The sequence below is a fragment of the Rutidosis leptorrhynchoides genome, chromosome 11 (assembly GCF_046630445.1).
Source record: "Rutidosis leptorrhynchoides isolate AG116_Rl617_1_P2 chromosome 11, CSIRO_AGI_Rlap_v1, whole genome shotgun sequence".
NCBI lineage: Eukaryota > Viridiplantae > Streptophyta > Magnoliopsida > Asterales > Asteraceae > Rutidosis > Rutidosis leptorrhynchoides.
In genome coordinates this window covers 124,262,643-124,283,197 of record NC_092343.1, presented here as the reverse complement: position 1 = coordinate 124,283,197, position 20,555 = coordinate 124,262,643, and the positions used below count along the sequence as shown (strand labels likewise).

The following is a 20,555-nucleotide window of genomic DNA, read 5'->3' as shown; positions in this document are numbered from 1 at the left end:
CCATTGTTAATTCAATACTGAGACAATCTTTTATCAAATGTGGTCCTCCAATCTGCTCACAACTAATTCGTATTGAGTGAATATCCTTAGTCATCTTTTCCATTCGTCTCTTGACAACATCTATCTTTACGGAAATGGAATCTAAGTCATGGCTAGAATCGGCTCTAGCTGCTTTAGATGATCTAACGATATCTTTTTCTTGGTGCCACTCATGTGAGTGGGAAGCAGTGTTATCAATAATTTTATAAGCATCAGTTTCGGTTTTCTTCATAATGGAACCACCAGCTGCTATATCGATGTCTTTTCTTGTAGTGATGTCGCATCCTTGGTAGAATATTTGTACTATTTGACAGGTATCTAAACCATGTTGCGGACATCCTATTAATAACTTTCCAAATCTTGTCCATGCCTCATATAGAGTTTCATTTGGCTTCTGTGTGAACGTAACAATTTCTCCTTGAAGTCTTACGGCTTTAGATGCCGGAAAGAATTGTTTAAGAAAATTTTCAACTAAAACGTCCCATGTATCAATCGCCCCTTCAGGTAACGATTCCAACCAATCTTTGGCTTCTCCTTTTAAAGTCCAGGGAAATAACATGAGATATATCTGTTCATCCTCCACTTCTCTTATTTTAAATAGTGTGCAGATCCTATTAAAGGTACGTAGATGTTTATTTGGATCTTCCTTCGGCGCACCACTAAATTGGCATTGATTAGTCACCATGTGTAGAATTTGTCCTTTGATTTCATAATCTGGCGCATTAATGTCAGGATGAGTAATTGCGTGACCTTGGCCAGTGCGTTTAGCTCTCATTCGGTCTTCCATACTTAAAGGTTCCAGATTCTCCATAATTGAATTTGTTGAATCGGAATCACTAGAGGATTCTGATTTAATGGTTCGTTCCTCAACAACTTCTGTTTGAATGATTGGTGGTTCCGGAGGAAAATTTAATGGTTCAGGATCTATGAATCGTCCCTGAATATTCTCCGGATTCTCAATTGTGAGGTCGGGTTCAAAAAATGGATTATCGGAAATTTGAACTGGAGTACTTGGTCGACTGGATGACGATTCTAAAGAAAAATCAACGGCGGTAATATTTGCTAAATGTCTTGATCTAGTTACAGGTGGTGAACGTACAAAAGGTGGTAAATGTCTTGCTCGGTGCATTCACTGAATATCCTATTAGTTTTTAAAAGGAAAGAAAAATTATATAAGTTATCCAATTAATAGACTTTTCTGATTTTGCCCACGTTTCGAATAGCCAAAAGATGCAGCAGAGGGGCAGGATTCGTTTGGTCTCAATATAATTGAGGACTGTTTGGCTCCAATAACCCGGTCCACGTACAAATCCAACTATTACTACGAACCAGAAAATTTTGATGTCTATCAATTTAACCACTTAAAATAAATTTTCGTAATTTTAAGAAATTTAGATAAGAAGTAGAATAAAAATCTATTTCCTAAAACTATAATGACGAGAAATAAGAAAGAAAAAGAGTGCGTCGGAAAAAGATCGAAAAATAAAAATAAGAAAGAAAAAGAGTGACTTATAGAACTTAAAAACACTAGACTAACCCAACCTTATTACTATCACTAACTTAAAATTATAATCGCAAATTGAGATTACTAATTGGAATGATAATTGATACATAGGTAAAAAGGCGTCTAAAAATATTAAAGCTTACAAGTAAAACTATATCCTAAATGGCAATAACTTAAAAAGAAACTAAAACTTAAAAAGGCGTCGCAAAATTCTAAAGTACCTAAATTTTAGTCTAAAGAAAAAGCACTTAAGGAATTTTACGGCAAAGCCTAAAAATCTAGAAGTAAAAAATAACTATGGCAAAAACTAAGTTTAAAACTAAAAACTAGCGAAAAATACAAATATTATGCTAAAATAATTAAAAAGGGACAAAATATAAAAATATACAAAAAGTTGTAAAAATTACAATTTTTATAAAAATATTATTTTAATATTATTTATTTTATAAAACTATTAATTTTTATATATAATAAAACTAATTAAAATTTAAAATACAATTTAATTTAAAAACTTAAACTAATTATAATAATAATTAAGTAATTAGGGTTTATTAATAATAATAATAATTATCCGTAATAAATGCTGATTAGGGTTTCTGTCGGTGTCAGGGTGGCTCCGCGAGTTGCGGTGCCTGAAGCAGCAAACTCCGCGAGTCGCGGGGTTCCAAAATTCAAATGAAAGGTTGATTAAAATTCGACGCGTTTTTTTTTATATTCTGTTTTATATTTTATGTTTAAATAAAAATATTTATATAATAAAAACTTATATTTAAAAACTAAAATAAAAATAGAACTACTTTATAATTTTAAAAATATCTTAAAAATAGATTTATATATATATTAATTTTTTTATATGTTCTAAATAAACACAAAATATTTAAATAAAACTTATATTTTTATAAAATAAAAATAAAGAAACTTTATAAAACTTAAATATTTAATAAATTCTTAAAAAATATTTATATTTTTGTTTTTATTTTCTATGTTTTCGAATATTTAAAACATTTTTTTACAAAAACGTATTTTTATAAAAGTAAACTAAAAATAAAAATCTTTTTTTTTATAAATATTTAGCGTTGCGCTTTCGGCGCTTAAGAGTCCCCGGCAGCGGCGCCAAAAATACTTGATGTTATGCGAGGTGTATATAAAATAGCTTTATATTTTACAAGAAAATACTATTAAATACGATACAATTTTACACAAGATATTTATTTATTTATAGAATGGATATACTTAAACCTTGCTACAACACTTATAGGCAGTGTACCTAATCGTACAGTAGTGTAGTTTTTAGTAAGTCCGGTTCATTCCACAGGGAAAATCTTTAAACAAAGCTTTAACGCTATATTAGTTTACTTTTATAAAAATACAAATATATATATAAGTAATATTATTATTATAAAGGGGGGTTTTACCGTTTAATGACCGGTTTGTCGATTTTAAAACTTTAGTCGCAGTTAAAACCAAATATAAAATATTAAAAAGACTTTAATTTAAAGCGTAAAGTAAATAACGATAATGAAATTGCGAATAATAAAAGTGCGATAAAATAAACTTGCGATAATTAAAAAGTACGATAATTAAAAGTGCAATTAAATACAATAACAATAAATAAAAATGCGATAATTAGAAGTGCAATTAAATATAAAATAAAGGAAATTAAATATGAAATAAAAGAATTATGCTTATTTAAACTTCCGTAATCATGATGTTTGACGTGTTGATTTTAGTTTTATGCCCATGGGTTAATTGTTCTTTGTCCTGGATTATTTAATATGTCCATACGGATTTGTCCATAATAGTCCATCAGTCATAAATATAAAGAGCGAAAGCCTTCGTCAAATTATTCTTATTCCCGAAGTCAAATATTTCAACTAATTGGGGATTCGAATTGTAACAAGGTTTTAATACTTTGTTTAATGAATACACCAGGTTATCGACTGCGTGTAAACCAAGGTTTTACTACTTTGTTAACAATTACACCAATTACCCTTGAATGTAATTCACCCCTGTTTCAACAAGTCTATTAACTATTAATCCAGTTCCGTGTCCGGTAAAATGAATAATTATTGGTATTTATAGATATCCCGCCCACCGTACCCAGTCAAGCGTATGTGGTTATATATAAATACGTCGAATTATAAGTTTGTATATTAAATTAACAAGGTATTGTTTAGTTAATATAAAACCCATTAATAGCCCATAGTCTAATTTCCACAAGTGTGGTTCTTTTATCCAAACCCCAATTATGGTACAAGGCCCAATTACCCAATTTTAGTAATTAGCCCTAACATCATGATTACTTCGGATTAAATAAGCATAATAATAACTTAGCTACGAGACATTAATGTAAAAAGGGTGAACATAACTTACAATGATTAAAAATAGCGTAGCGTTACACGGACAGAATTTTGACTTACACCCTTACAACATTCGCTAACATACCCTTATTATTAGGATTAAAATTAAAATTAAAATTAAAATATAAATATAAATATATTTACGTATACATATATAGAGAGAGATTGAATTATGGATGGTTTTTGCGATAAAACTGCGTTTGCTTTTATAGGGAATTGAGTCCAGGGGAACTCCGCGACTCGCGGCATTTTTTGCCTTCAAACTCTGCGAGTCGCGGAGCTTGAAATTCCAGCTCACCAGCTTTGGCTTCTTTCTTGCCGACGATTTTAAATATTAATATAATATATATATAATTTTTAAGAATTATTTATATATTATATTATATTCATGTGCATAGTTGACTTGTAATTTTTAGTCCGTTGCGTCGAGCGTTGAGAGTTGACTCTGGTCTCGGTTTCGGATTTTCGAACGTCCTTGCGTACAATTTAATATCTTGTACTTTGCGTTTTGAATCTTGTACTCTTGTAATTTCGAGACGTTTCTTATCAATAATTGGAACCTATTTGATTGTATTTTGTACTTTTGAGTTTTTGGTCGTTTGCGTCTTCAATTCGTCGAATCTGTCTTTTGTCCTCACCGTTTAATATTTAAACGAATATCACTTGTAAATAGAACATTTGCAACTAAAAGCTTGTCTTTCTTGGGGAATAATGCTATGAAATATATGTTCGTTTTTAGCATTATCAATGATTAAAATGGAAATTAAAACCTTGAAACCTGATATGATTCATATATGATTTTACTTTCTTAAACAGAAACGTCTTTTCAATATAATAGACTTTTATTATTAAAAATGTCTTATGACATAACAACTTCTACTATTATAACCTTTGTAATAAAATGATTTTTGAATATAAAATAATTTGGTTATTAAAATGTTTTATGAACGATTGTATATAAATGAACTATATAAATTTTTTTAAACTTTAAAATACAAATGTTACGAAATAGTAATTCTTAATATTTAAAAGATTTCTAAATATATAAGTTTTGAATGACATTAGTTTTGAAAAACTATATTAAGTAAATAGTTCAAATTTATATTTCGAAATGAAAATATAAATATATATAACTTAGTCATAAAACGTCCTGATTTAAAATAATATATTTTGATAAACAACGAGTCACTGATTTATAGAAGCAAATGACCACAACACTCAATTTTATAAGTTACATTTTTTATAAGGTAATTTATTGATGAGTAAGTCAAATTATTAATAAGGGTACACGTCGCGTAACGTAAAAGGCTAGTTTTCTAAACGTACGAAAATGCGTTCGAAAAACCGAAAGTGGTACATGAGTCGAGTGACAACGTACGAGTCATTTGAACAAAATTTACATTTTTACTATGCACATAAATATAATATAATAATTAATTAATTCTAAAGATTAAATATAATATATATTAAATAATATATAAATTTTACATATGGTGTAATGTAAGTAAAACGTGGGTGTCGGTAATTAAAAGGTCGAATGAGAGCTGGTCATAGCATCCATGCGATCGCATGGCTGTGACCACCAAAACCCATGCGATCGCATGGTGTGGGTAAGTGGGCAAAAATTGTGTTTATATACGAACGAAAACTGGTTCAGCTTCTCATTCAATCTCACGACTTCTTTCTCTATGTATATATATAATTATATTATTATTATTATTATTATTATTATTATTATTATTATTAATATTAAGATTATCAATATTAATCTTATTAATATTAATATTAGTATTAGTATTATTAGGTAGTGTTATTAGTAGTATTATACATAAAATATTACGACGAGGTCATGAGCGAGTTATTTTCAAAATGGATTTTTTGAGCGGGGCAGAGCTAAGAAAATTATGGGTTATAGCTATGGAGGTAATGGGTAATGTTCGAGGGTATGCTCGTGAGGTCAATCTAGTGTTTATCGTCTCCGGTGTGTTTACGTACCTTTCCTGCAATATTAAATCTCAATATTGATACGTGAGCACTCATAACTTAACTTTTATATACTATTAGTATATCCCTGACTAGTGCTCGAGTATTTAGGATTATGCATGCTTGTAATTTTGATATTGCCATTAGATATGATGTGTTGAATCTTGAATTAGTTACATATGCAGTTGAGATAAGGTATAAGATATTCATGTCGTTGGAAAGCTAGCGAAAAATTAAGAACTTTTCATTTAGATATCGAATGGTTTCGATGAACGGATTTGAAGTTATAGTCAATCGAATTTTTGTATTATTATTAAAACTGATTATTATTATCGTCGTTATTTTCGTCGTTCTAGTTTTATCTTATTATTATTATTATTATTATTATTATTATTATTATTATTATTATTATTATTATTATTATTATTATTATTATTATTATTATTATCATCATTATTATTATTATCATTATTAATATATATATCATTATTTAAAAATGGTTATTGTTATTATTATTATTATCATTAAAATAATTATTAGTATTATCGTTAATAATGTCATAATAATTATCATTATTAGTATTATTGTAATTAAAACTAATATTAGTAACACCTAATTATTTTGATTACTATTATTATCATTATTATGAACACGATATAAAAGACGATTAAAAGCTATTAAACGAAACGATTAGGAAATAATGAGTAAGAGCATCATGATGAAATTAAAATATTATAAGATATTGATTTAGATAAAATTATTGTTCTTATTATTTTTATCATTACTATTATTATTAAAAATATCATTGGTATTAAAACTATCATTTTAACAAAAATTATCATTTTAATAGAAATGTCATTGTTACTATAAAATATCATTATTATTATCATTTTAAATAGAATTATTATTTTTAAAGATAATATTAAAAGTATCGTAAATATTAAAGTTATCATAATTAGAATTACCATTTTATCATAATATCATTTTTTAGTAATTATAAATATTGATATTTGTATTAATAGAATAATAATAATTATTATTACAAAATAATACAACTTTTACTTACTATTATTATAGATATTATTTTATCAAATAAATATGTGATACAAACATATTTTACTACGTGTAATAAAATTACTTTAATAATACCTATCATATTATCTTTATGATATTAAATGAACTCTATAAATTTTATTACTTAATATATATAAAAGTATATTTTATTATATAAATTTTAATATAAAATTTTATTTATTAATAAATGATTTATATAATTTATTTTAATAAATCTTTTAAAAATATTTAAAAAATAAAACGACGATATTTAAACTATATATTAATCATGTATAGATTTTGGAAATTATTTTGAGTCAAATTGACTTTTGTTGACCTTTTGCATATTAGTCTCGAGCATTAGGATTGTGGTACACTATGACATAACCTAATTTGTTAGACAAATATTGACCAACATATAAATATATATATATATATATATATATATATATATATATATACTTAATTTAGGTTCGTGAATCCGAAGCCAACCCTATACTTGTTCGATGTCGTCATATGTATTTTTATTACAAAATACAGTATGATGAGTTTCAATTGCCTTTTTACCCTTTATATTTTTGGGCTGAGAATACATGCGCAACTTTTATAACTGTTTTATGAAATAGACACAAGTAATCGAAACTACATTATATGGTTGAATGATCGAAGCCGAATATGCCCCTTTTTAGCTTGGTAGCCTAAGAATTTGGGAACAGACCCCCAAATTGACGCGAATCCTAAAGATAGATCTATTGGGCCCAACAAGCCCCATTCTGAAATTTGGAATGCTTTAGTACTTCGATTTTATCATGTCCGATGGGTGTCCTGGAATGATGGGGATATTCTATATGCATCTTGTTAATGTCGGTTACCAGGTGTTCAATCCATATGAATGATTTTTGTCTCTATGCATGAGACGTATATTAGGAGAACTGGAAATGAAATTCTTGTGGTCTATTAAAATGATGAAAATGAATGATTATGATAAACTAATGAACTCACCAACCTTTTGGTTGACACTTTAAAGCATGTTTATTCTCAGGTGTTAAAGAAATCTTCCGCTGTGCATTTGCTCATTTAAAAGCTATTACTTGGAGTCATTCATGGCATATTTCAAAAGACGTTGCATTCAAGTCGTTGAGTTCAGTAGAGATTATTATTAAGTAAATGACAGATTAGGTCATTTATAGTTGGACATTATGAAATGGTATGCATGCCTGTCAATTTTCGATATAAAGAAAGTTTGTCTTTTAAAAACGAATGCAATGTTTGTAAAATGTATCATATAGAGGTCAAATACCTCGCGATGTAATCAACTATTGTGAATCGTTTATAATGTATATGAACGAGTCCTTTCAAATGATGTTTACGAGGGTGTTGCGATTAGCCGTGAAATATTGAGAGTAAAAACCCACCTAGTGCCTTTCCTACAATAGGGTGACCACCGAGTGTACATCAGAAAACTGATTTATCGGCCCGCGTTTTTGCCATGTCTATCCTTAAAAGGAATATTTTATGAGCGCAAAGACTCCCTAACAAATTTTATAAAACTGCCATTCAAAGTGGCTCAAGAGTTTTTAACAAAGATCTTTATGGTAAGCTTCATCCCTAAACGGAGGACGAGAAGAAGTGTGATCCATACATGGTGTAGACTAATACGAAAACCCTTAATAAAATCAACCAAGAAAGTTTTGAAAAACGTTTAAACGTTTGACGCGACAACATAAACGGAACGAAGTTCCTATTAAATTTAGAAGTATGTACAACGTGTACCATTTTGCACAAAACTATTTGACTTAATTAAACAACTCAATAAAGGAGTGATTTTTAAATAATTTAAAGGTATAACTTAGTATGTACTAACCCTATAGTAACCCAAAATAAGTAAGGGTAAATTTATCCTGCTAGATCTTCAGATTTTTTTAAATATATAATGTAATATATATTTTGTTGCAAAAGAAAGAAAATGGGAGAAAAAGCAAAAACAAGTGGTTTGGCTTCACTCCTCACAACACCACTCATGAGTCACTCTATCCACTCACTACCTCACCAACTCAAACCCCAAACCCAAAAACATATGCTCAAATCACATCTCCCACCGCTCACAAGAGCATTTCTCAAACCCTTATCCAAAACGATGTCGTTTCATCACTCATCTTCTAACTCGGTTAAATCTCTTCTCAAAGGAGTCGTTTTTGACATGGACGGAACCCTAACGGTTCCCGTTATTGATTTCACAGCCATGTATAAAGCCGTATTAGGTGAAGATCAATATACTAAAATTAAATCAAATTCACCTTCAGGTATTGACATATTACATCATATTGAACAATGGAGCCCTGATAAACAACAAAAAGCTTATGAAGTTATTGCGGATTTTGAACAACAAGGAATGGATCGGTTACAGATTATGCCTGGTAATAATATTATATTTTTTTCCTTATATTTTATTTCTAAATTAGTTATATTAGTTGTAATATTATATGCCTAAAATTACATATGTTAAGGTCTAGAAAAGGTGTTAATGGTGTGTACATATGAGGAAGTTGAAGTTTGTACTTATGAAATCTTTCCATAAATAAACAAGTTGTTTATCTTTTGCAAATTTGATCCTTTTTTGGTTAAAATAAATATAATATGTGGTTATTAGAGCCTTATCACAGAAGAACTTCATTAGGTAGTGCTGTGGTAAAATGTAAAAACTTATCTTTTTATAATTGAAACCACAATGCAGGTGCTGCAGAACTTTGCGGTTTTCTTAACTCGAGGAATATCAGGTTCGATTATGTCTTGCAAAATAGTATAGGTCACCTATGCGGAACTTGAACCCGGATACAGATGGGGCGAGTGTAAAAAATTAATAAATTTTTCAAAGTCGGGTAAACACTAAAAAAACCTTATTTTTTGGTAATTTTTTTTTTTAGTGAAATTTTTTTTTCCCGTTAAATCCAGGTGGGGCGGATACCCCCTTTGGGATACACTAAGTACCGCCACTGTATAGGTGCCAGTTTATAAGACATTTGTTCATGAATGGATCAATTCGGTCATGCTTTATATCTGAAGTTTTATAAGCCGGTGAAAGTGTATTGTCAATGCAATGAAACCATCTAAATCATAATGGACACACTGATTGTTTATAAAAAAGTAAAATTCTTTCTAATTGGAAGTATGCAAGGATGAACTAAGCATCTGCCATGATTTTTCCCGTTTGGACCTGATCAAGTGACCGAACCCATTAGATCGGCCTATTTCGTCACTTTTGGAATTACTGATCTGATACATGTATCTATTTGTAAATTTCTGTTTGCAGAAGGGGATTAATAACTCGGAATGTAAAATCAGCTGTTGATTTGTTTCATGAACGATTCGGGGTATTTCATTCATTTTATTTTTTAGTTTTTCATTATTTACTCATTTGTCATCTTTAATATTTTTCTTATTAAAAGCCTATATATATGATTTATGTTTTGTTACAGATGTCATTTTCCCCAGCGTTGAGTAGAGAATTTCGTCCTTATAAACCAGACCCCGCTCCCTTGCTTCATATATGTTCAACATGGGAAGTTGAACCCCATGAAGTGTTGATGATCGGGGATAGCCTGAAGGATGATGTAAGCAATCTACGTTTAATGTTTTTCTTATTTGAAAAAAATTGTTGGTTTTAAGGCTCTATGAGCTCAATGCTATTAGACTTTACATTTAGTTATGATATATATATATATATATATATATATATATATATATATATATATATATATATATATATATATATATATATATATATATATATATATATATATATATATATATATATATATATATATATATATGATGGTAACTTATTTGAAAAGCTACTTTAGGATTCCATAATCAGACTTAGTCAACTTTTCTTGTCAACTTTCTTTCTTGAAAATGTATTAACTTTGGACCTCAGTAACCTACTTCTTGAACTTCCTTGATATTTTATTGGATTTTATTTAACGACAAACGCACACCCATTACCCATATTACAAATAGTCCACCGCACGATTCGAACTCACAACCTCAAGGTTGATGAGTTACCTTGACACTGTTCGGCCATTAACCCTTGTTCTTGTAAAAACACTATTTATGATTGACAATTTCAAAAGAGGTATGGTCTTTTTGCAATGGAAAACCTACCTTGATCTTTAGAGGTGGCAAAAAGGGTAGGTTGCTTGGATTGAATGTAAAATGGGTCATATCTGGTACTGGTTGGGATGACCAGAAACACTCTATGCGCAGTATGTTTACATAATTAATGTGTCAAAATTTGATTACAAAAGTAATATATCCTAACGATGCTATTTTCTTATGTTTGACCAAACTGATTTAATATAATCTGTGCATTATAAATTAAGATCTGAGTGATTTTTGACCAACCCATTTTAGTTTAAGCCAAAACTAGTTCATTGGACCGCGATTACGTGAGTTTGACAAAAAATAAATAAAATGATAAGATTAACTGACATATTATGCAAGCATGATAGATGTAAAAATCAGTTTTAGGGGCGATATTTTTTATTATATCGTTTTGTATTATGATTTAGTCATATTTTTATAATCATAAGAACATTTTTTTCCAATTTATATTGTTACTTTTTGCCCCTTAATTCTTTAGTTTTGAATATACTGGATTCATCTTCTTCAAAGTTTTCTTTAGTTAAAAAAAATATCATTATCAATAACATAGATTCAGGTGTAAACGGGTGAAATTTCCACCTTTCTTGAGCTTTGAAAGTCTTTCAATTAACATAGATTAGCAGATTTTGACCCACGTGAACTGACTGCCCAAAATTGGTATTGGTATCGAATATTATGTCTCATTACTTTTCATGATTCGAAACCTTTGATCGCAGGTTGCTTGTGGCAAAAGGGCTGGAGCAGTTACATGTTTGCTTGATGAAACAGGGAGGTATGATTCTCCTGAATATGCCAATGTTGAACTTAAACCAGATTACAAGGTATCCTCACTTGCTCAAGTTCATTCTCTATTGGAGTCAAATTTTGACCTAACGCCTTGACAATATGGAGATTGAGAGTTGTGAACTGAAATTTCGTACAACATTTGAGTTTCGTACCCCAATTGAACACAAATCAGACCTCACTCTTCATGATTTTTGTGGGTTGAAGCAGCCTAAACATAAGGAATCTAATACAATTTGGTTACTTTAATGTCAGCCAGTTGGTCAAATTGTCCAAAGTATTGGTGAAAGATAACACATTTTGGTATGTGGGGTATTCTATCATAGCAATGGAACTACGGAACTACTGTATATTATATGAAGATTGTTTAAAGTCAACAGTCAATGTTGATAACATTGTATGTTTTGATATTTATAATGAGTGTGTGAATTTAAGATGTTTGTGATTTGGATGACATAAATGAGTTTTAGTTAAAGGTCTTAGAGTGAACCACTTGACCTAAGCAATCTAAGGGGCTGTTTACTTTTTTTGTTTCATTTTACTCTTATAGTCTTATGTTTTCATTTTTCTCTTATTTTGGAGGATGATTCTATGTTTTATGAAACAAAGAGACCAATTTGTAAATTAAGTGACAAATAAACAGGCCTTAACTCATTTAAGTAAAGAAATGATACTGGATATAAGAATTTTTCCTGACACAATCATTTTCTAATGACAATTCTTAAAACTGTTGTATACATACAAAAAAGACTTGTACGTTTTAGTAACCCATCATTAAAAAATAAATATATCATCTATGTCTAACATATTTGTACACGTTAACGACAATCCTAAGAGTTATCGGTAGAAAACTTCATAAGTGCTAATCTTTGTGTTTCTTTCATAGGGTCCAAACAACCCTCATTGGTTATGTACTGGAAATTTTTTCTTATATAAATACTAATATTTGTGTTTCTTTCATAGGCTCCAAACAGCCCTCATTGGTTATTTATTGAAAATTTTGAATGTAGATTGTAATGGTTAATGTAACTAAACCTGTATCATGCAAGGTGAGTTTTTAAACAAAATGGAATCATGATACATAAGTCTATTGTGTTTATCCTTCAAGAATGTTGACATACCCGTTTGACTATTTGTGGAAACTAATCTCTATACTATAAAAACTATTTTTATTTGTTTACATTACACAATACATAATACATAATTCATGTATAAAAGTCTAATTTGCATACCACTACATCAACTAAAACAAAATAATTATGCCTAACAATTTAACACATCCACAAAAATTATGCTATATCGACCATGAAAAACCTAAGACGTGGGTATTATTTATGGTTTATAATAATTACAATTAGAAAAATATCGTTAATTTTTTTTTAATTTATTTTTCGCAAATAATTTGGAGTTTATAATCGACCATGAACTCAAGCCCCACAAAACCAACCTTAGTTATTACACCACATGTCGTATCGACATAGAAAGAGAAAAAAAGGGCTAACTGTCTTTATTTCATTGGGTCCTATTTGGATCTCTTCTAAAACACACACCCAAAACAAAAACCTCAAAATCATATTAATTTTATTTTTTTAATAGGAATACAAACACAGGTGTTATATTTTCCTTCCTTCTCTGGAGGGTTCTCTTTCTTGGATCCTTTGTATATTTTTCTCCACCCTCACATCTGTATCTATATTTGTCTAGATCCATCTATCTTTCTAAAATCTTGTATTTTTTTCTTTAAACATCATAAAGTTGTAGTCTTTTTTCATAAATTCAACAACACCAAAGTGGGTGTTGCTCAAAGGTTCAAGAAAACCCATGGCTTTATCAACATCAGCAGTTTGCAATGGAAACCCATCATTTATATTTCATCCATTATTTAACAAACCTATAAAGAATCAATCTTTTTTAAGATTTAAAACACCCCACCATGTTAATTCACTTCAAAAAACAAAACCCATCAAAATGTTGAAAACCCCTAATTGTAGGAACCCTAATAAAGCTGATATGGTTGACCCTGTTGTGTTTTATCTTAATAAGGTCAAGACAAAGGAAAATGAGAAAAAAGATAGAAACTTTAGTGGGATTCAAGATTTGTTAAATCTTTGTGGGTTTGGATATTGGGTTCAAGGATTTAGATGTTTTCCATGGTTAGCTTTGAATTTTCATATGGCTAATCATTTGAATATGAATCCTTCAACTTTACAGTTAGTGCAGAATTTTGGTAATCTTCCAATGGTGGCCAAACCCATTTATGGAATCTTATCAGATGTTTTGTTCATTGGTGGTTCTCATAGACTTCCTTATATCTCAATTGGAGGTTAGCTCTTCATTTCTGAATTCACATTCATGTTATTGTGTGTGTGTGTGTGTGTGGGTGGGTGTGTGTGTGATTAGGTAGTTAAACACAGCTAATTTTCACCTAACTCTTTTGGGTAGGCTAATTTATTACCTTAATTATCCTAACTTTATGAGCTTTTGTCATTCTTTGTAGTTTTTTACTAGTTATTGTGAAAATATTATTCCAATATAGATACACACTATAACTTCTAACTCCACAACATATGTAGCCCTTTGTAGTTTCTTTACTAGCTTTTTGTAGTTTGTTTTGAAGAGGAATTGAATCAAGTTTCATGTAGAATTATTCATATAGCTTCTAACTCAACAACACATGTATAGACTTTTGAAGTTTAGCATTTATATAACAGTTGGAAATTTAATTCAAGGGTTCTGGCAAAACACTAATCCGTAGTAAAGTCTTGAACGCGTTTTATGTTCATTAGTTGGTGTGATTCTTGTATTTAATTTTTTGTAATGCATTGATGTTTTCTACTCTATGTTCAACTGTTTTGTTACGACAGCTGATGCGTATGTCTCAGTTACCTAGATTCAGGGGTGTCAAAATGGACGGGTCGTGTAAAAAACAATTTTTTAGCTGGAAATCTTAGTTTGTGTAAAATCTTGTATTTTCATTGTACATGTTTTCTACTCTATGTTCAGCTGTCTTGTTAAGACAGCTGATGCGTATGTCTTAGTTACCTAGATTCAGGGTTGTCAAAATGGACGGGTCTTGTTAAAAACAAATTTTTAGTTGGAAGTGTTCATTAGTTGGCGTGGATTCTTTTATTTCATTGTAATGCGATGATGTTTTTTACTCCATGCTCAACTGTTTTGTTAAGACAGCTGATGCGCATGTCTCAGTTACTTAGATTCAGGGTGTCAAAATGGACGGTCATGTAAAAAACTAATGTTTAGTTGGAAATGTTCATCAGTTTGTGTTGCTTCTACTCTATGTTCAACTGTCTTGTTATCACAGATGATGTGTATGTCCCGGTTACTTAGATTCAGGGGTGTCAAAATGGCCGGGTCGTGTAAAAACCAATTTTTATCGGTTCATACAAATATATGTATTTTAGATTTGATTACAGAAGACTATTGTTACAAAAATAATTGAACTTATTTCAATCAAACGATTTATCAGATTTTGTTATCCACTTTTCAGTTGTGCTGCAGATATTATCATGGGGTTCAATGGCATTAATCCCAATTGCAAGTGAAGCATTACCAGTTCTCATGGCGTGCGTTCTAATTTTTAATCTCGGAGCATCGATTACAGAAGTCGCAAAAGACGCACTCGTTGCAGAATACGGTCAAAAAAACAAAATAAACGGTCTCCAATCGTACGCCTTCATGGCTTTAGCTGCTGGTGGGGTCCTCGGCAACTGTTTAGGCGGTTTTTTCTTACTTAAAACACGTCAACCGAAGTTCATGTTCTTAATCTTCGCATCATTACTTTCTCTCCAACTCGTCTCATCTTTAACAACAAACGAAGAAACTTTTAGTTTGCCAAAAAGTTCAAATCTTTATGAACCAATCTCACACACTATTAAGAAACAGTTTTCGGATCTCGTTTTAGCGATTCGGGATGAGGGTATATTTCGCTCGCTTTCTTGGATTGTAGCTTCGATTTCAATTGTTCCAATCCTATCCGGTTCGTTATTTTGTTACCAAACACAAATGTTGAATCTTGATCCTTCGATTATCGGTATGTCAAAAGTTATCGGTCAGTTACTTCTGTTAGCTGTTACCATCTTCTACAACCGCTATTTCAAAACTATCTCAATGAGAAAACTAGTTGGAATTGTTCAAATTCTTTACGCGTCTTCTTTACTTCTTGATCTTGCTCTCGTAAAGCAAATAAATCTAAAATTTGGAATCCCAAACAACATTTTTGTTGTTTGTATTTCGGGTATTGCCGAAATGATTGCACAATTCAAGCTTTTGCCTTTTCAAGTCCTATTTGCAAAGTTAGCTCCCGCGGGTTGTGAAGGGTCGCTGATGTCATTCTTGGCATCGGCTCTTTGTTTATCATCGATATGTAGCGGGTTTTTAGGTGTCGGATTGGCTTCGTTGCTTGGAATATCGACTACGGACTATTCAAACCTTCCGACAGGAATTGCGATACAATTTTTTGCAGCATTGATGCCGGTTTTTTGGATTCGAAGTCTACCCGAATCGCAATCTTTAGCTGGAAAGGAAAAGAAAACGGGTTTGAGTAAACGGAGGAGAAAATCGAGACGGGTCGGAAGAGTTGTGTTTAATATGGTGTTTGTTTATAGAAGAGAGAGAGAATCTGAGGCTACAATGTGAAAAAGATTCACAAGTAGAGAATCTTTAGGGGCGCTGATATATGCACCACTCAAATTGATAAATCTACTACGTATGTGCGTTAAATACTTGTACAGTACAAATATTTAATGCGTTAAATACTTGGTGCAGTACAAATATTTAATGCACATGTGTGGTGGATCTGTCATTATCCAGTCTTTAGACATAATGTTTGAAGTAGAATGTTAACAGAGGCTACTAGAATAGGTTGAGCTCTTGGAAGGATGTATAGTTAAAACATGTGAAAAAGGTTGATTCTTTTCCCTTTCGATAAATTGGATTAGATTCGATTTTGTTCCATGGTAAATACAAGAATTATTTTTTGAATTTGTATTGTGTTCTAAAGTGGAGGTGGTAATGTTGACCCGTTTGGCCGTTTGGCTTAGTTGGTTGACTTGTGTTCCGTTTTAAGTAAAAAAGGCCCGGTCTTTACCCGTTTGTACTAGTTGGTTGATTTGTGTTGTGTTTTAAGTGGAACGACTCGAATGCTTAAAATCATTGCAGCTAAAATAGGTCCCCTGTCAATGCAGCTACGGAATTACATAATTTTCAGGTCAAATAACATTACAAAATGCCTTTTTGATAAAATTAGGGCTTTTTCCTTCTCTCGGTTAAAGTCTAGAAGATGTAATATTCTTAGTTGAACCTCTTGGCATGGTTTGTGTTGTTGCTGTACATTGTGTGTCGATAATGTTAATTTTGAAGTTACAATCAAGTATACATTGGTTGTTTGTTTGTTGAAGTGAAACTGGAGTATGTGTGTTGCGCCTTCAAGTGCGTTGGTGTGTAAATTTGTTTTGGGCTGCTAAATAGTAAATCCCAACTCCCAAGATGTTTATCATGGTGCTGTAGGCAATGTCAAGTAATTCGTCTGTTGACTGTTGTCTGACGTGAATGTTGATGATGTTATTTTTATTTGAGAGGTAATATTCACACACTAGTTTTTAATCCATACATACTTAAATTACAATTATATTTATATTTACAATAATGAAAGTTAACTTAGGTAAAAATAAGAATATAATTGTAAATTTTAAGAAATAAAGTGTGTATGAATTAAAAACTAGTGTGTGAGTATCACCTTCCTGTTTGTAATCATGATACCTTTTTTTTTTTTTTTTGCAAAAATAACGAAAGCTTTTACAGAGAACGGGAGACATTTTTAAAAAGAAAGCATCTCTAACAAAGGATATAAGAAAAAAATTCAATAAGGCTCGTACTTAAAAAGTAACAATACAAAACTAATTAATTAAACCGAGCCTCGGCTACTTTAACCTTATATAACTATCTTAATTAATTAGGATAGTGTTATTAGGATAGTCGGTTATTATGATAATGATAATGATAATGATAATGTCACATGATTATTACTTTTGTGTTGGGGGAAGATGATGATAATCTAAATCTAACATGTGCCTTGATCTCTATAAATATCAACCTGTTGTAATTTAGTAGTATATAACTACCTTTAGTAGCCTATGTTCTAATTAAGAACTTGTAGTATTATAAGAATGGAGAAAGGAAAAGTAAGCTTCATAAGTAAATTGAAATATTGGTACACATACTGATTACAATCGATCGCATATTTATAGTACAATAATTCACTGTGCAGTTAGGTGAAATAGTAATATCTTCGTGAGTTGATCCACTAAATTTGTTGATCCACTAAATTTACTTTATCAAAAGTGTCGGCCACTAAATTTACTTTATCAAGTCTATGATTTATAACACTCCTCCTTGAACGACAATTTTGTTTCATTAAAAATCAACTACATGTTACTGCCTCGTTAAAAACCTTGCTAAAGAAAACTCAGTGGGATAAAAACTTTAGTCAAGGAAAAAAGAGTGCAGCATAGAGTGGACTCCCCTCAAGTAGACATCGCTGAGTCGTCACATCTTTTGAACATGCCTTATGCCAATATTGTGAACATGCGTTCTGAAAATAGCAGTTGGAAGTGCTTTGGTGAAAAGATCGGCAGAGTTTTTGCATATATCATTTCAATCTGGTTGTCTTTGATGAGATCTTGAGTGTATGAGAAGAATCTAGGAGGTATGTGTTTCGTTCAGTCACTTTTGATATACCCTTCTTTCATCTGTGCTATGCAAGCTGCATTATCTTCATAGATAGTTGTTGGACTTTTATCGTGTTCTAGTCCACAAGAATCAGTAATGAGTTGTGTCATTGATCTTAACCAAAAACATTCCCGAGTGGCTTCATGTAATGCAATCACTTTGGCATGATTTGATGATGTTGCAATAAGTGTTTGTTTTTGAGAACGCCATGATATTGCGGTGCCTCCATTTAGGAATACATATCCAGTTTGAGATTTAGCTTTATGTGGATCAGATAAAGAATCTGCATCTGTATAACCAAACAAATCTTGTTTCGAGTTGTTAGAATAAAATAATTATAAATCAGTAGTTCCCCGAAGGTATCAAAATATGTGTTTGATCCCATTCCAATGTCTTTTGGTAGGGGCTGAGCTCAACCTTGTCAACAGATTAACTGCAAAAGAAATGTCAGGTCTTGTATAATTTGTAAGATACATAAGAGCCCCAATTGCACTAAAATATGGAACTTCTGAACGAAATAGATCTTCATGATCTTCTAGAGGATGAAATGGATAAGTATCAATATTGAGATCTAACAATCATAGGAGTACTTAATGGTTTTTGTCTTGTCCATATTAAAATGTTTTAAAAATATTTTCAATATAAGTTGTTTGATGGATAAGTAAGTCGTTAGTCATATGTTTCATGACCCGTCCTAATCCATCTGGACGAATACATTACAATTGATTTCATCGCGAGGTACTTGACCTCTATATGATACATTTTACAAACATTGCATTCGTTTTTAAAAGACAAACTTTCATTACATCGACAGTTGACGGCATGCATACCATTTCATAATATATCCAACTATAATTGACTTAGTAATAATCTTGATGAACTCAACGACTCGAATGCAACGTCTTTTGAAATATGTCATGAATGACTCCAAGTAATATCCTTAAAATGAGCAAATGCACAGCGAAAGATTTCTTTCATAGCTGAGAATAAACATGCTTTCAAGTGTCAACCAAAAGGTTGGTGAGTTCATAGGTTTATTATAAAACAATAAAATTCATCATTTTGATAGACCACAAGATTTAAATGCTGCATGGTACAAATGGGCCCGAATCCTATACCCACCTGTAATGTACATGCGATATCTTTTAAATACAGTACACCTTTCTCGTGTACGAAATCATCTTTCATAAATCTTAGTAACCGTGCACATATCTCGTGCACAAAAATAACATACACATAACCTGTGTATAAAATCATTCTCTCAATACATAACATTCACTTTACTTTCATTTCTTGGCTTGGTAACCGACCTTAACATATAATGCGCATAAATAATATCCCCAAAACAGAACATCTCGTCTGTATAATAATCATATAAACTTCGAAGTACAAAACACCACGCCCACTAGCCCTTCCGTCTAGTGAACATTCTGGGTGGGGGTGTTAAACCCGGTAGCTACCTTTAGGATTCGCGTCAATTAGGCGTGCACTAATTCTCAAAATTAGTGATGTTCCCTAATTCTTAGGTTACCAAGCAATAATAATCAGGGGAAAAATATTCATATCAATTGTGGCAATTATCACGTCCACATAATTCAATGGTGGCAATTATCACGTCCACATAATTCATTCGAGGAATGTTTTGCTTGTGTCTATCTCGTCAAACATTTATAAAAACATTTCATGTATTCTCAGTTCAAAATATATTTCAAAAGCATTTAATAAAGCAGTTGTAAAAACAGCGCATGTATTCTCAGTCCTAAAAATGTAAAGAGTAAAAGGGAATCAAATGAACTCACTATACTGTATTTTGTAGTAAAAATACAGATGACGACATTGAACAATGCAGGGTTGGCCTCGGATTCACGAATTTATATTGATTGTATATCTATTAAAACATATAATCGAAATCGAATAAATCTATATAA

General features: G+C 30.9%; 2 protein-coding genes and 1 non-coding gene across 4 annotated transcripts; all 3 read left to right on the top strand.

Moving 5' to 3' along the window:
- Positions 1-359: 359 nt before the first annotated feature.
- Positions 360-466, top strand: LOC139879294 (small nucleolar RNA R71). The gene has a single exon (XR_011770142.1). It is a non-coding gene; the product is annotated as a small nucleolar RNA R71 (small nucleolar RNA).
- An 8,396-nt stretch (positions 467-8,862) lies between these two features.
- On the top strand, positions 8,863-12,297 carry LOC139876927 (haloacid dehalogenase-like hydrolase domain-containing protein At2g33255). The gene is made up of 5 exons (XM_071864324.1): positions 8,863-9,356; positions 9,674-9,716; positions 10,250-10,310; positions 10,416-10,550; positions 11,817-12,297. The coding sequence occupies exons 1-5, from the start codon at positions 8,906-8,908 to the stop codon at positions 11,979-11,981; spliced, it is 855 nt and encodes a 284-aa protein (XP_071720425.1). The 5' UTR covers positions 8,863-8,905; the 3' UTR covers positions 11,982-12,297.
- Positions 12,298-13,557: 1,260 nt separating this feature from the next.
- Positions 13,558-17,189, top strand: LOC139876823 (probable folate-biopterin transporter 8, chloroplastic). Of its 2 annotated transcripts, none has more exons than XM_071864197.1 (2): positions 13,558-14,206; positions 15,389-17,189. In XM_071864197.1, exons 1-2 carry the CDS (start codon positions 13,705-13,707, stop codon positions 16,534-16,536), a joined length of 1,650 nt encoding a protein of 549 aa, XP_071720298.1. In that variant the 5' UTR covers positions 13,558-13,704; the 3' UTR covers positions 16,537-17,189. The 2 variants fall into 2 exon arrangements, with proteins under 2 accessions (XP_071720298.1, XP_071720299.1); XM_071864198.1 differs by having other exon boundaries at positions 14,008-14,206; positions 15,400-17,189.
- The last annotated feature ends 3,366 nt before the right edge of the window (positions 17,190-20,555 follow it).

Bases quoted from the DNA above. Each gene is read 5' to 3' on its own strand.
- LOC139876927 (XM_071864324.1), top strand. From the start codon at position 8,906: ATGGGAGAAAAAGCAAAAACAAGTGGTTTGGCTTCACTCCTCACAACA. The intron at 9,717-10,249 runs GTTCGATTATGT...TTCTGTTTGCAG, and splicing joins CTTAACTCGAGGAATATCAG to AAGGGGATTAATAACTCGGA. The intron at 10,311-10,415 runs GTATTTCATTCA...GTTTTGTTACAG, and splicing joins TGTTTCATGAACGATTCGGG to ATGTCATTTTCCCCAGCGTT.
- LOC139876823 (XM_071864197.1), top strand. From the start codon at position 13,705: ATGGCTTTATCAACATCAGCAGTTTGCAATGGAAACCCATCATTTATA. The intron at 14,207-15,388 runs GTTAGCTCTTCA...TCCACTTTTCAG, and splicing joins TCCTTATATCTCAATTGGAG to TTGTGCTGCAGATATTATCA.